The following is a 15,079-nucleotide window of genomic DNA, read 5'->3' as shown; positions in this document are numbered from 1 at the left end:
ATTTCTGGTATTATAAGAATGCATTACATAGTTATTTTTTTCGTTATTTTTTTAAATAAAGCAGCATACCTCTAATACATAGATCAATCGAACATCAAAAATATCGCTGGAGTATAACAGATTTGTTAAGTAGAGCTTATTTTTTTTTTAAACACAACTTTTAAAATATAGTTCTGCACTACGTTTAAGGAATTAAGAGTTTCGTTACAGACCTCCCCATACAACAATACCATATCTGATAAGTGACTCCACCAAAGATTTATATGCGGATATTATTAATTTTTGGCATAAAATTTGCTTTAAGATATAAAATGTTCGTAATAGCTTTCAAATATTCTTAGTTAGATTTAAAATATGTTCGCTCCATTTTAAATGCTTATCCACTGAATTGATCAATATATCACAAATGTAATAATTCCTATATAGCAGTGCACTAAGAAGATCAGATCTATTAAATGTATAAGAAAACCATTTCAATTATATTATAATTACTGACAATGATATAGAAAGAATGTTATTTAAACTCTTCATTAGTAATAGTTCTAACTTATTCTTAAAATTTGTAATAACTGTTTAAAATAATAAAGGAAAAGAAAATAATTTCCTATATCATGTACCATAAAAACTATAAAAATTTTAACTGCATATAAAGCATTAATTTTAATACAATGTATGCCTTCTATGTTGGATTTTGTTCCCCTCTATCCTTACTTTAAACGGCTCAAGATATATTACTTTGTGTTTAGTATACAAATCACAAACACACTTGTAAATTGCCGTAAAATCGCGGGGTCCCCCGATTCCGATTATATTGTCGGGAATAAAAGAAACGTCAACGCCAGAAGTCGCCGATTTCGGTCAAATAAATTATATTATCTCGACGAGGGGTTGCATGAGAACAGCAGCTGATGCCCGTCTCATTTATAAGGAATGATTTTTTTCTATTTCTTTAAAGATCTTTAAGAGAAAATGATTGATTGTTATAAAAATTGAATGAAATTATTTTTTATGCTTAGTAGCTATACTGAGATTAATTATAATATAATTCCTAAATGTAACAAATTTGTTTAATTAATAATAATGTTTTCTTAATTATTGCTATTAGCATCTTTAAACTTCATCATATTTGATGCAGGTTAAAATAAAAACTCTAAATCTACAGTATCAGTGTCATTTGTTAGCATGTTTCAACTTTTGGAATTTCAAGGCGAAACATGTTACCACAGGTACTACATTAAACACACTGATACTGTAGATTGAGAGTTTTTATTTTAATCTGGATTAAAAATTAGTATCTTTGAGAACCATGGATGACTTTTTTGAATTATCATATTTGAACCATCACCAGCTTTCGATAAAATATTATAATACAAATAACCAAAAAAAATTACTGTAAATTATTTCTTAGTTTCAGAACGGCCGATAAGTTCCGCCAAGATAGATTGAAGCTTAGAATATTGAAAGGCTAGAATTAGCATTGCCGTGAAACTATAGGCAGTTTTTTTGCTTGCAACATCTCTGCAAAATGCTTATGTAGAAACGGCAAAAAAAAACACACTTTATAATATCATAAAAAAAAGCAATATAATTTTTTTTGACAGGCGCAAAACAATACTATTCCTCTTTAATAAAATATGAAGCTTTTTTTTTAATAAAATATGATAAGACATTGTATAAAGAAGTCAACATTCAAAGTTAAATGAATTTAGATAACGTATATTGGAGAAAAAAGCAACAACATCGCAACGCCGCTTGATCGTGTTGTTGATCCACCGACACAAGTAATCTTTACCAGTGACATCGTCAAAAAATATTTGAATCATAAATATTTATTATTAATAGATTATGCTTTAAATTAGAAACAATATTACCGTTTATGAATTCTTTATTCGTTTTTTTAACGTACTTCATTAGAGTAAAGGTACTTATCTAATAAAAAGCATTTTTATGGAAATTATATATTTTATAATTATTATAGATTACTTAATAAGTTTTTATTATTCTATACGTTTATGACGACGGTTGTCCCTTAATATGATGTTATGACTATATCGGTATTTACCTGTGAAAAAAGAAATGACTCAACCTTTTTCCCTTTTTCCTTTTTCAACCAAAAACTAAAGAAAAAACATAGAACTTTACAAATGCCGAATATGAAAAGAAAGCCTTTTGTCAAGATGACATTTTGCAAGATGTCATCAGCTTTTGCCTGCGGTGTTGCCATTTCAAATTTTTTAGAAGCTGTTTTAAAAATAAGAATGTTAATAATTTTTTTTTGCTTTGAAGATGTAATTTGTCCGCTTAGACTAACATATATCTATTTCTACTTTTTATTTTTAATCCAAAATCTAACATCAATAAGTTAAATTAATATTATTATATGATGATATATAGCTAAAAATTTTCTCTTCTGAAAATGTGTGTAAACTTGTCAACAGAGAATCAATGAATATGTTTGTAAACAAAACACCCCCCTTGCCCCTGATGTGCACATGTTGAACTCAAACAAAGCTGTTGTTTACTAATTCTATCCTTTTAATGTTCTAAGGATTGAAGCAATTTATCTTTTATAGCGTTGTGAATGCTTCTTTTTTAAAAAAGAAATATATTTATAATACAGTCGTCACAAGCGCGAATAGCAGTAAAAATTTAATAAATATTTAAGTATATCTATAAAAAAATATAGTTACCTGACTATCCTTAAGGCCCAATTTTTCTGCTAGTTTTTTTCTATCCGGTTTGCTTATGTACTTCTGTATTTGAAACCTCCTCTCTAACCCTTTTCTTTGTAAATCACTAAATACTGCCCTACGCATCATCCCTCTTCTGGGTTTTCCTCTTCCGCTGTGTGCCCATGGAAAAGTACCTGGTAGAGGAAATACGGCTGATTGCGTACCTGAGACTGGCGTTGAAACTAGTGGAGAAAAAATCTAAATATATAAAGCGCATATATAGTAAGAAACAATTTGTTATAAACGAAAATAAGTAAATTTATTTTATAATAGCTTCCATCGTATAAGGTGGTCTTGAACAACGGGACATTTTCCTTGAATAAAATAAATACTAATATTCTATAAGCCAGTATACTCCAATGAAAACCTTTTGACTGAGGGCTCCGACTGGCAGCCATTCAATGTTTGATTATTATCGCAAAAACTGCTTTATAAGATAAAAACTGGTTAATAAAATGAAGTCAATCATTTTCATTTTAATCTTCAAAAAAGTAGGCTCGATAATTCTCATTCAAGACTGACACTTATGGCAGTTCCTTATGACATGACGTAATGGTTGTTCGTGTAGCTCCTGTAGCTTTTATGAAGTTCAACAATGACCATTTTGATTATATCACGCTATCATTTTGATAAATGATAGTGCGCCTCCTCAGATATTCACAAATTGTGTATATCCATGTCATTCTTAAACAGTATTTTAGAAAACCGTAAAGAGCTATATATCTTGGTTTCAGTGCCCGGATAATTTTTCATTTCTCTAGATGTAAATTTAAGTCCTTATGGGCAATTGAAAGTAAAGATGAAAAAATTGTTGATAACCAATTCATAATTCTTACGTTCATTTTCGAACTGAACGTTTTGGACCGTATCCCATACTCTTATATGAACAATAGTTTCACGTATTCTTAGACTAGTTTCTTATGTTTGACATTAACCATGAAACCCATTGCTTTATAGCATAAGTGGAAGGAACTGTCATGTATATCAAGGATGTAAAGAGACTCTACAATACAGAAGTCTACAAAATTGGTTTCTGTTGGAGACAATTTTAAAACAATCGAATCAAATAGAACACCAACCCATCTAGTATAAAGAAAAAAAGCGCGACATAATATACATACACCAAAAAATTCATCTCATACCCACACTAAAGAATGAGAATTTGGAAGATATTAAAAAAGCGATAGGCAAAGGACCACGCTTTATTATGGTGCATACAGGTCATGAAAACGGGCTTGTTCCTAATGCATATGTAAATTGGAAATCATCATGACATGAACTACGAAAATTATAAAAAGTGGGTCACAAAATCTGTGATTCCAAATTTAAAACCAAGAACTGTGGTTGTAATCAATAACGCCCCATACCACAGTAAAATATAAACAACTAGAAGAAGCACCAACAACTTTGTCAAGGAAATGTAATAGTGGATTTGTATATGATGAATCTATGTTAAAACCAAAATTATACAATATAATAAAGCTTCAGAAATCAAAGATAAACTCTTTAAAGCAAAAAGTCATGACGTGTTATGATTACCACCATATCATCTAGATCTAAACCCAAGAGTTTATTTGGGCTGAATTAAGGAGATATGTGGCAAGAACGCATCAAGTTGCGGGATACTGTGATGACCTTTTTAAAGAATTTTCATCTGACAAATGGAAAGTTCATTGTGAGCATGTAAAAAAATTGACAAGAAAATATTTCAAAAGAACCATTAGTAGATATTGTTGTGGATCAGTTTCTTATGAATATAGATGGAACTGATAGTGATCAGTAAGTAATACAGATAGTTGAGTACAGGAACGTGAGAAGTACTGACTGGGCCGGACACACAAATCAGAGGAGAGATGCTTCAAGTTCTAGCACAAACACACTTCCCCGGGTAGGAATTGCTTCATCACTTTGGAGAAAACGCTAAGCCAGAACCAACTTTTTGTAGACGGACAAATCAAAATATAGTCATGAGAGCATTACAAATTTTCATAACCTGCTTTATTGGAGCGAAGAAAATACTCGTTTGACAAGAGAAATTAAATTTTTAAAGAAAGTTTTCTGTTAATGTCGGGTTGGGTCTTATTGGCCCTGTGTAATATGACCATATGTTTTCCTAGGCCATTTAAAGGGCGATATTTATGAATTTTCTTTACGGCATGACCTACAAGAGCTTTTTGACGATATTCCTCTCACCGTTCGAGGATGAATGATATTTCAACACGACGGCTGCCTAGCTCATTATCGGATGGTCCTGGATGAACGTTTTCCAAATCGTTGGATTAGTAGGTTAGGTCTAATACTTTGGCCCGCACGAAGCCCTGACTTAATACCTCTTAATTATAGCATATAGGGTGAAATGAAAGCACTGGTTTATGCAACCCCAGCCCGGGAAGATCTTATCCAAAGAATAATCAAAAAGCTGCCCAGGAGATCCAAAATAAAATAACAACCAGAACAAAAAAGACGGAAATGAGAAGACGCTTCTGAGCTTGTATCCGCAATAGAGGCTCTCATTTTGAACCACATTTTTGAAAAGTTACTAAGGTTATATTCATAATAAATTTACAAAACGGGGTCAACCAGTTTTGAGTATTTGTTGGCTGAAAGCTACCTAGGTAATAAGAAAATAAGGTAATAAGAATAAGCTAGGTAATAAGAAAATTTTAAGAAAATGTTCAGAAATGTAGCCCTAATTTTTTTTTAAATAACGACTAGAAAGTGTAAAAAGAATATTTGATACCAAAACTAAAAAACTTCACTTTGCATTTATAATGTACCTATGGTTATAACTATTTCCGAATTTTTATTGTTGCAAACGTAACACCATAGTGTTGAGAATATATTTTGCTTAAAAGTTTTAAAATATCTACAGCAGATTTTCTGGAAACTTACTTTTAAACCATTAATGTCTACCTTTTGGAAAAAAACAAAAAAAGGGAATATCTCAAAAACTATCAACTTTTTGCATAATGCATAGTAGGGTTCAATTTACTTCTTATTCCCTCCCCTATCACATCTCCAAAGGAATGTGTCGAATTATCCGTAACCCTGTATATAGTTACGGAAAAGCATTAGCAGAACTGCCCACTTCCGAGAAGCAGCTTGTATTATAAAATTAATATTTAATAATACATTCATATTTGATGAATGAATTGCCGAACAGAATAATATAATAAAAATTATTAAGCATTATCTACATGTGCTAAAAACTATCTTACCGTTTGCAAAACTAATTTTTAATGTAAATTTTATCTTTACCAATGCAGGGCGATAAAAATTAATCTTACTAAATTACTTACTAATTACCACAAAATTAGAATATTAGGTTACCTGTGAGATAGGGTTGAGGCCTACAGTGCGCTAGCAATAAGTGAGGGTTGAATTGAGGTGGTCTACTTGGTACTGGCTTGGCTATCGATGGAGAATGATTTGCAACTCCTCCTCCACCAAGATATGATTGGAGTCCTAATAGGCTGGGGTGGGCTACATGTATTAGGTTTTCTAAAAAGAAATATATTGCAAATAATATATAAGGAAACTTTACGAAAGTGATGCGTCAGCAAAAATTTTTGCTATAAATGTATAATTAAGAATAAGATTCGACCATGAACTAAAAACTATGATGTTTCATCTGGGTAAGCAACGCATAAATTTAACGACTTTATATATGTATGACTAGAAGTTGAAATGGTTTATTCCTTTGAATACTTACTTCAAGACATGTAATCTAATTAGCTATTATAAGCTACTAATAATTTTGCTGTTTTAAAATATTTGGCTCGTTTCTGCAAAAGAAAAGCTAAAAGAACTGTCTTATAACTTATTATTATATCTTATATTTATCAAAGTTATAATAATTAGATAGTATGTATGATTGAGGTTAGTCCCACCAGTGCACTGAAGTATCCAGTAAGTCCTAAAAAAAATAAATTTTATCCAGTGGTTAAGGTGGTGAACATAAGTCTTTATATCCGCAATAAACAATTTACTTTTTATATTTTTTTTCTGCTGAATGTACATTCTCTTTGAATTATTTAGTTAATCGTCACAATTATCGTTATTAGGCTCACAGTAATCCTAGGGTTATGTATACATGTCTAGCACCTAAGACATTATCATTAAAACACCTACATATATGGATAAAGCTCATTCAAATATCTATTCTTCTAAATGCGTAATCCGATTTTCAATTAAAAAACCAAAAGTATATGGTTTATTATCAATTCATAGTTATTTGAACTCAAGATTTAAAAAATTCTTCTGCTTAAGAGGATAAAGAGTTGGATACAGTTTTTGTATTATAGTAATATTTGCTACATATATTTATGTTTTTTTCTCTTATCGAAAACCTGAAAATATAGTGTTTTTACCTCTAAATAATGTATATCTACTCGTATTGTTTGTAACTTTTTCGTGCTCTATTTATGCTCTTATCCTAATATTAACTACATAAGTATATAATGGTATCTTATAAGTATATGTAATTTTGCTTTTTTCTTTGTCATGAGTTTTGTAGTTGTTTAATATTTTTTTAAATTTGTGTGCATGACTTATAATTTATTTTCAACAGACAAGCATAATATATTATCACCTGTAAAAAATCAATATTGTCATTAGCTGCCATAAGATTTTTTTTAGAGGGCAAACCCTAAAAAATCCCGAAAGTGATTATGGATATTTTGCTTAAAGTTCTGCACGTTCTTCAGGAAAGACGTGCTTTGAGAGTTATTCCACAGACTTACACTTCTTCATAAAAATGAGTCCCGATGTACCGACGTTCCAGGCATCTGCAGATGCACTTTATATTTATGAGTCGCATCTGCCTGCCGACTAGATCTTGGATGTATAGCTCTAAATGGAATGATATGGGCCAGTTTGAAAAAGCATTTCATCAAGGTTCACCATCTTCCTTCTATGCGCCAAACTGTGACAGGTTCTAGTTATCTCTAGATCTCCTATCAGACGTATGGTCCTCTTATGGATGGAATCAAGTAGCTTTAAAGTGTGTTTAGGTTCAAAGCTCCATATGTGAGAGTTTAAAACTGTTTCAATGTATAAAGCCTTTTCCTTTTAAAGAGAGTCTCAATTGGAGCGAGAGTCCAAAATGACGTTAGGTTAGCTGATGATGGCAAAATGATGCTAATTAATAGTTGTTGTCTGGTGACGTCTATGACAATGGGTATCGGTTGAAGTCATTTGGTTGGGCGACTTCAAGGATGATACTAATCTACTGTCATCGGCAAAGCTGTAATATTGAATTAGAAGTCTTATCCAAAAGATCGTTCATGTATAACAGGAAGAGGTTAAAGGACAAGCTTCATCCCTGAGGGACACCAGCGTTAATTTGAAACCTCCACGAGGTGTGTTCATCAATGACAACCAGGGTGGATTGGTTCTCGAGGAAGCTTCCAAGCCAGGCAACGAGAGTTTGTAGCAAATCATAAGAATACAGTTTGTTTAAGAGGGTTTTATGCCAGACCATACCGAATATCTTTGAAATTTCACGGGACTTACCATATTTCTCGATAGCCTCGATCGAAATATGCGTGACATAGGCCAGATCGGCAGTACAGTTGTGTTTTCTAAAACCACTGACTAAAATTTCTAAAATACTGACGGTCGCTAATAATGTTGGTGGACTCCAAGTATTTAAAAATTTACTAATTGGCAAGTTTCTCCATTACTTTGCCGATTGCCGGGACTAAAGCAATCAGACGGTCATTGATGGGCACCGTCTTTTTTGAGAGAAAACAATTTGCACAACGGTGGTGTTAGCACATCTTTTTAATACTATTGGCGGTATTCCATCAGGACCGGTGGCCTTATGAGTGTGTGGCCTTTGAGAACTTTTTTAAAATATCTGTGACGGAAGGCTATATCTGGCTTCGAAGAAGCCTTTCTTGGCAAAGTCGGTGATGTCTTGCCCTGTACAATTTGATGTAAAACTCTGACCCAGCAAATACTTTTTCCATTGCAGTCATTGCAATGGAACCATCTTTTCTAGACATGGTGGAATTTTATCTGCAGAAACCGTCGCCAACTGGCTTTGCTACAGACCAGAATGATCTTGATCTATTTGGGCAATTGAGAAGTTTGTTCTTCACTCTCTAATTATATTTTTCTTGGCAGATATCGACCGACTACTTGCACGCATTTCTCAAGGTAACAAAATTGACAACAACAGGGTTTGAGTCTGGGCGCCATTTTCCATTTTTTGCAAGCAGCATTTTTGTTATTGACTACGTTGGTGTAACTGTTATCAAGCCGTAGTACCCTTCAGACATATGTTTATTTCATTTCTAGTTTATATATTGCGGTTATCAATTTGTGATCTGATGTTTCTAGTTGTGCATGTCCTGTAATATTATACGAAACAGGATATATTGCGAGAAACAAATCCAGGAAGCTAACAAAACCTCCCAAGAGTGTGTACAAAATTTGATAAACACCTTTTCTTCATTCATCTCATTAAGGAGAATATTTTGATATAAACGGTTTTTGTAAATTTTGACGAGTGTCGTCCGTAGGGGGTTTGAACTGATGATTTTTAAAGATAAAAACGCAAAATATCTAAAAATCAAAGCTTTATTTTTTAAATCTCTATTTATTTTGGAGCAAATTTAGTTTCTATACTTGCTTTCGTAGGACGTACCCCTTTCGCGTAAAAAAATAAAAACAAAAAAAAATATATTTTTTCAAATTATTTAGACTGATGTTTTTGGGATTTTGTTACAATTTTGTAGGAAGCCACTATGAGTAAACGCACATTTTTTTAAGTTTTTACCAGTGGTATTCACGTAGGCCCCAATTAATGTTTTTATTTTAAGAAATACACGTTTTTAAAACAAAATAAACCTAGAAAATGGCGTACATTCCATAGCTCTCAAAATTTGAAAAGTGTTTTTTTTTTTAATTTTGAACAGTGAGAATGATAAATAATTCTAATTAAAAAAAAGTGCTTGAAAATGTATATATTTAATAAAAAAAGATACAACTTGAGGTTTATTAAAGCTATAAACCTTGTATACCTAAAGTAATTATTTTTTACTGATATATTTATATTATTATATTAAAACATATTTGATAATATTATGTCAATCACCTTATTTTCAATTGAACATTATCTGTGAACATTATCCGAAAATGTGAACATTATCACGATCTCTTTCAATTTAAAAGCTGGATCCGTATGTATGGAAAAATATGCGAATCAAAAACACAAAGAATAAAATGGAAATATTTGGGAAGGGAACGGCAAATTTTATTCCTTGCGAACGCCTATTTGGATGATGTTTCACAAAAAATTTTTATTGCTACGCAGTTGGAATTGAATTAATATGATTATATTTCTAATAACGTTAATCGAAAAAATGTAATAAAATTATAAACGACTTTAAAATATCGTTTTTCTTTATAAACAGATATATACAATTATTTATTGGCGTGATTTTAAGGATCGAATTTTTATTGTTAAGTATTTTTTTAAATTGGAATGCCCTATATTTTTTCCTAAATTTTTAAATAACTCTTCTTCAAATAACTTAAAAAATTTATAATATACTATACGTCAAATATATGAATTACTCAGAGTAATATATTACTTTATCCTTCTTATTAAATTCGAATGGCTCAACTTTACACTTTTTGAACATATGAAAAATATACAGGTTGGGGAATCGATCATTACGCATAGAGTATGAAGTAGAATATTTTTCAGTACGACGTTAGCAGGCGTCTTATTAATGGGGGTAAGTGTAGTATTTGCAATAAAATTTCGCAAAATAATACATTAAAGTTGATTTCTAAAAATAGGCTTCGAAAAATTTCTAAAAAATTTCTGTTTTTTCAAAACCTAATTAGTGCAGAATGGTAGCCATAGAATCGTAATCTCAAAAAGTTTATGCTGTGCAAAAGAGTTTATGGTGAAATAGAATTGGCAGACTCGACAATTTTCTCTCACAACTCCTCTAAATTTGTTGGTCTACTAAATTCGTGTTTGCCAATGGTCTCCTTAAGATAACCTTAAAAATAAAAGTAATGTGGGGACAAATCTGAAGATCTAGAAAGCCCGTTAATATTGCCACTCCCACTAATAAGAGGTTAAGAAAAGTAGATGGTTACTATAACAATAAACTAATTTCTAAATCAGGCAGCATTTGAATGGAAAAACTTTATAGCAACTTAAGGTATTTTTGGACGAAAGTACCGTCAATAAAAAATGTCCCTTTAATTTGATCGCTCAAAATACTAGCGTGAATATTCAACCTTTGAGAATATTGAGTACGGAGCTGAACATTTCTGTGCTCAGTTTCCCGAGAGCAATATCGAACAATGAGTGGAATATTTGTTTGACTGGAATGGATTGTTGTTGAACAATAAAAGTATTTTCCATGTAATGGAAACAAGATTCATCCGAAAATAGAATATTTTGTAAAAAACGTTAATTTTCATTTGCTTTTTCCATCCATGGTTCCACAAGATTCGATTCTTCACCAATAGTCCTGCGGAAATATCTTGCTTTTTGAAATATTTGAAACATATGTACCCATGTTTTTTCCAAATACTGGTAACAGTTTTACGGTCCATTCAAATACTTGATCGTGTAAAATCCGCCTCTAGGGCACTACAAACCATTTCTTCTAGTCGTCCTTGCTCCTGGATAAAAGGATGTCTCAAAATTTCAAACTATATTTAAAATAGTTTAGTAGCGGAAAACACATCTTTACACTAATAGGTAACCATGCAATATAGCCTTTACAAAACGTTACGTTTAATAATTTGGACTCTTTTGGAATGAGTATAAACAGCCACAAGAAATTAAGAAAAAATACTAGCGCTTTAAAATTCCACCGTGCAACGTGCAGTCACACAGAAAAATACCGATATTATCACAAAAAAATTATATATACAAAGATACATAAAAACGTGTATTTTTTTTCTGTATGTGTGTATTACTAACTGGAAATAAACAAAACAAGAATTGGGGGGCAGAATAGTTTATCCGATGTTTAGGCTAAGTGGTGGAACAGCTGACGCCACGATTCTGATGCTGGCGCCAGCCGTTACTTACTGACTTTAGGGGAACTTATACAAAAGATCGATAGACAAAATATAAAATTACTAAACGACCACATAATAAAATTGTTTCAAATGATTTGTCTAGTATAAAACCAGTTATTACCTTGTTCGATTCTGTGTTTGCTTTAACTTCTTACTGAAAAGACTTTTAGGTTTAGTGTAATCGCTTCTTCAAATGTTTGATAATTTTAAATAAATTGAAAGAATAATGAAAAACGGTACGCAGGGCCGTTTTACTTTTTATTCGAAGAGGTTCCTCGAATGTTTTTCACGAACGCTTAATAATCAATCAATAGTTTCCAATATCAATATTTTAAAGAATAAATTTCACATAACTCTAAAAACGTTTCGTGCGCAGGTATATAATATAAATATAAGAAATTAATCGCATTTTACAATAAGGAATTTTTCGACTTTTCTTATATACAGAAATGCATTTTTCTATGGAATTTTTTTGAATTCTGCGGTGTGTGGTTTCTGGTTCCTTTTCTAGCAACTTTAATACAACATTATATGGCAGTGGTAATCCAATTTTCTTTTTGTATTAAAATATGATGTATTTTGTTCAATAAATTGCGAGGTGAATTAATCGGTCACAGATCTACTAAGCAATGCGGCTCTAAATCAGATACGACAGATCGTCAAAAACGCGAATCGATTCCTAGGACCTCGAGACTGGTCTCAGGTAAACAACATGGTTGACGAGTATGCTTATGAAAAGCGGCTGCAGACATCCCGCATGAATATTGAGTATCATTATTTAATTTGAATAATCATAACGTACAACACATCCCATTTTCGTTGTAACTGCAGCGTATCTCAGTTATTTTTAGAGATTTCAAAAACTTCAAGTTTTCGCAAACCTATGTATAGATAAAGCGAATAATATCACTGTGGAATAGTTTAATTAATTTAATTTTTTGTTTAGAGTTATGTTTGTTTTAAATGTTTGGTTTTGATGATGCTTTATTTAAAGCAAAACACGTAACATGTTTTAAATTTACCTTTGATTTGTGACACTAAAACATGGTGTTTCATTTTTATTTTAACTGTCTTTTTAAATAGAACACTTATTATCTGATGTTGATAAATTGGTTAATTTTTTTCTTTGAAATATTGGAAGCTATTATTATTATTATTAGATTTCATGCCAAACGGCAATCGCACTCCCCCCTGGGTAAGGGAGGATCGTTCAATTATCCCAGATATCTCAGATATCAGAAGGATGAACTTCTGGTGGAGTCCTTTCCATGTTGTCTTACTCTGTTTTTTAACTTTATTTACAAAAATAAACTTAGAATAAAAGTACATGATGTGTTTTTTAAACTAGTTGGTGTTATCTGCGTTTCCAATGAACTTTCTGACGATTCATGATGTGGATAATAGCGTGGACTTCTGCATCTAGATCCCTGTACTTAACAATCTTTTCATTATGTTTTGCTCTTAGGTTGTTATTATTAAGAATAGCTACATCAATAAGGATTGTCTTCCTAGAAATTTTATCGATTAGGATTAGGTCAGGCCTATTGTTACTTACTCGTTGGTCTGTGAGTACAGTGCCATCCCAATACAATTTGTGTTGGTCATTTTCAAGAACTGGTTCCGGCTTATAGTTATGATATGGTACCTTGGCTACCGATAAGAGGTTTACTTTTTCTGCAACCTCTTGATGCAGTATCTTTGCAACTAGATCATGTCGTTATTTATATTCCGTTGGTGCAAAAGTTTGACATCCACCGGTGACATGCTGAATAGACTCTGTTGTCTCACATCCATACCTACATCTGTCACTTTGTATCGTCGGGTCACCTACGACAAACTTTAAATAATTTTTGCTGGTATAACTTGATCTTGGATATCCACAAGCAACCCTTTAGTTTCGGGGAAAAGCTGTCCCGAAGTCAACCAGTAGTTCGACGCCGCTATGTCGACATACTCTTGAACATGCCTTCCATGTAGTGGTTTTCCAATCCAAGCTTGCATTTTTTCTTGCTCGGTGCGATGGTGTATGGGCAGCGCAAGCTCCTGTAGTTTAAGTGGTGTTGAGTCGTCTGTTTCACATACGGCACGATGAATGTGTGATGTTCCAGCCTTTCTTAAGAAAAAGGAACGCAAGTTACTAATTTGCTGAGTTAGCTGCTTCTCTATGTCGGTCATTCCTCTTCCTCTCATATGTCGAGGTATCATAGTTCGTTTTACGGCACTCCGCGGATAATGCTTATTGGCTTTCGTTAGGAGTGTTCTAGCCTTTCTTTACAAAATTTCGATGTCCGTTTTACTCCATCCTATAATACCAAAAGAGTAGGTTAATGAACTGACTCCATATGTATTAATAGCTTTAAATAAGTTTCTGCTGTTAAGACTTCTTTTAAGAAGTCGTCGCACTCTTGTAATGAACTTAGTAGTCAGCTCATTCTTTATAGTTCTATGGTCTATTCTTTGCGCCTGCTTTATTTCTAGATATTTGTAGGATTCTTCGTCCATAGCATTAATTATTTGACCGTTTTCTGTTTCAAAGTCACCTGGTTGTAGTTTACCCTTAGTAATGTTTACAGTTCGTCACTTATCCAGTCCAAAGATCATTCCTATATCATCAGAAAATTTTTCCACTATCTTAACCATCTAATCTAGTTGATTTCATGTTGCTGCAAGAATTTTTAAATCATCCATATAAAGTAGATGGTTTACTCTTTTCAGTTATCTATTATCCTTTTTTAGACCAAATCCGTATCTAGTTGAATTGAGTTGGCTAGATAGCGGGCTCATGGCAAGGCAGAACCAAAGTGGACTTGGTTCAAAGTGGACTGAACAAAGAATATAATAAACAGCATATAAACATAAACCGAAACATAAGCTCATGGTTTATGTAAGCGTAGACGGTATAATGATAATTCTTGTATTTAACATGAGATCGCGAAAAAAATTGGATGCTATGGCATCTAACAGTAGTGTAGTAAAATCAAAATATAAATTGGCTCATAGCCTTTATACCTTCGTTTCAGTATATTGTTTTATAGTAACTAAATATTCTTAAAAATCATAACTAACAGATTATGATTGAAGGACAAGAAAATTGAACATTATTCCAAACAAGCCCTAAAAAAAGTAATCAAAACTAAATACACCGTATTCTTTACGAGTATTAAGAAAGCTAATTCGAACAAAATGGATTAATAAACGTCGTTAATAAGTTATTGGTGTATTAAACATTATGTGAATCACTCTTTAATGCAATACTTATGATTCTGCAGCAATTTAGAGTTTTTATG

The 15,079-nt window shown here is 32.1% G+C and overlaps 1 protein-coding gene across 1 annotated transcript in view; it reads right to left on the bottom strand.

Annotated features, from left to right (window-relative positions):
* The window catches only part of LOC126750662 (homeobox protein DBX1), a 69,546-nt gene that overhangs the window by 33,634 nt on the left and 20,833 nt on the right, over nt 1–15,079 (bottom strand). The window contains exons 3-4 of the mRNA XM_050460340.1: nt 6,063–6,233; nt 2,691–2,914 (exon numbers count right to left, since the gene is read on the bottom strand). Of these exons, the coding sequence (XP_050316297.1) occupies nt 2,691–2,914; nt 6,063–6,233 (395 nt within the window). The remainder of the gene's footprint in view (nt 1–2,690; nt 2,915–6,062; nt 6,234–15,079) is intronic.

Source organism: Anthonomus grandis, chromosome 2 (assembly GCF_022605725.1).
Source record: "Anthonomus grandis grandis chromosome 2, icAntGran1.3, whole genome shotgun sequence".
NCBI lineage: Eukaryota > Metazoa > Arthropoda > Insecta > Coleoptera > Curculionidae > Anthonomus > Anthonomus grandis.
The sequence above is the reverse complement of the archived record's forward strand: the minus strand, read 5'-3'. Positions and strand labels throughout refer to the sequence as shown.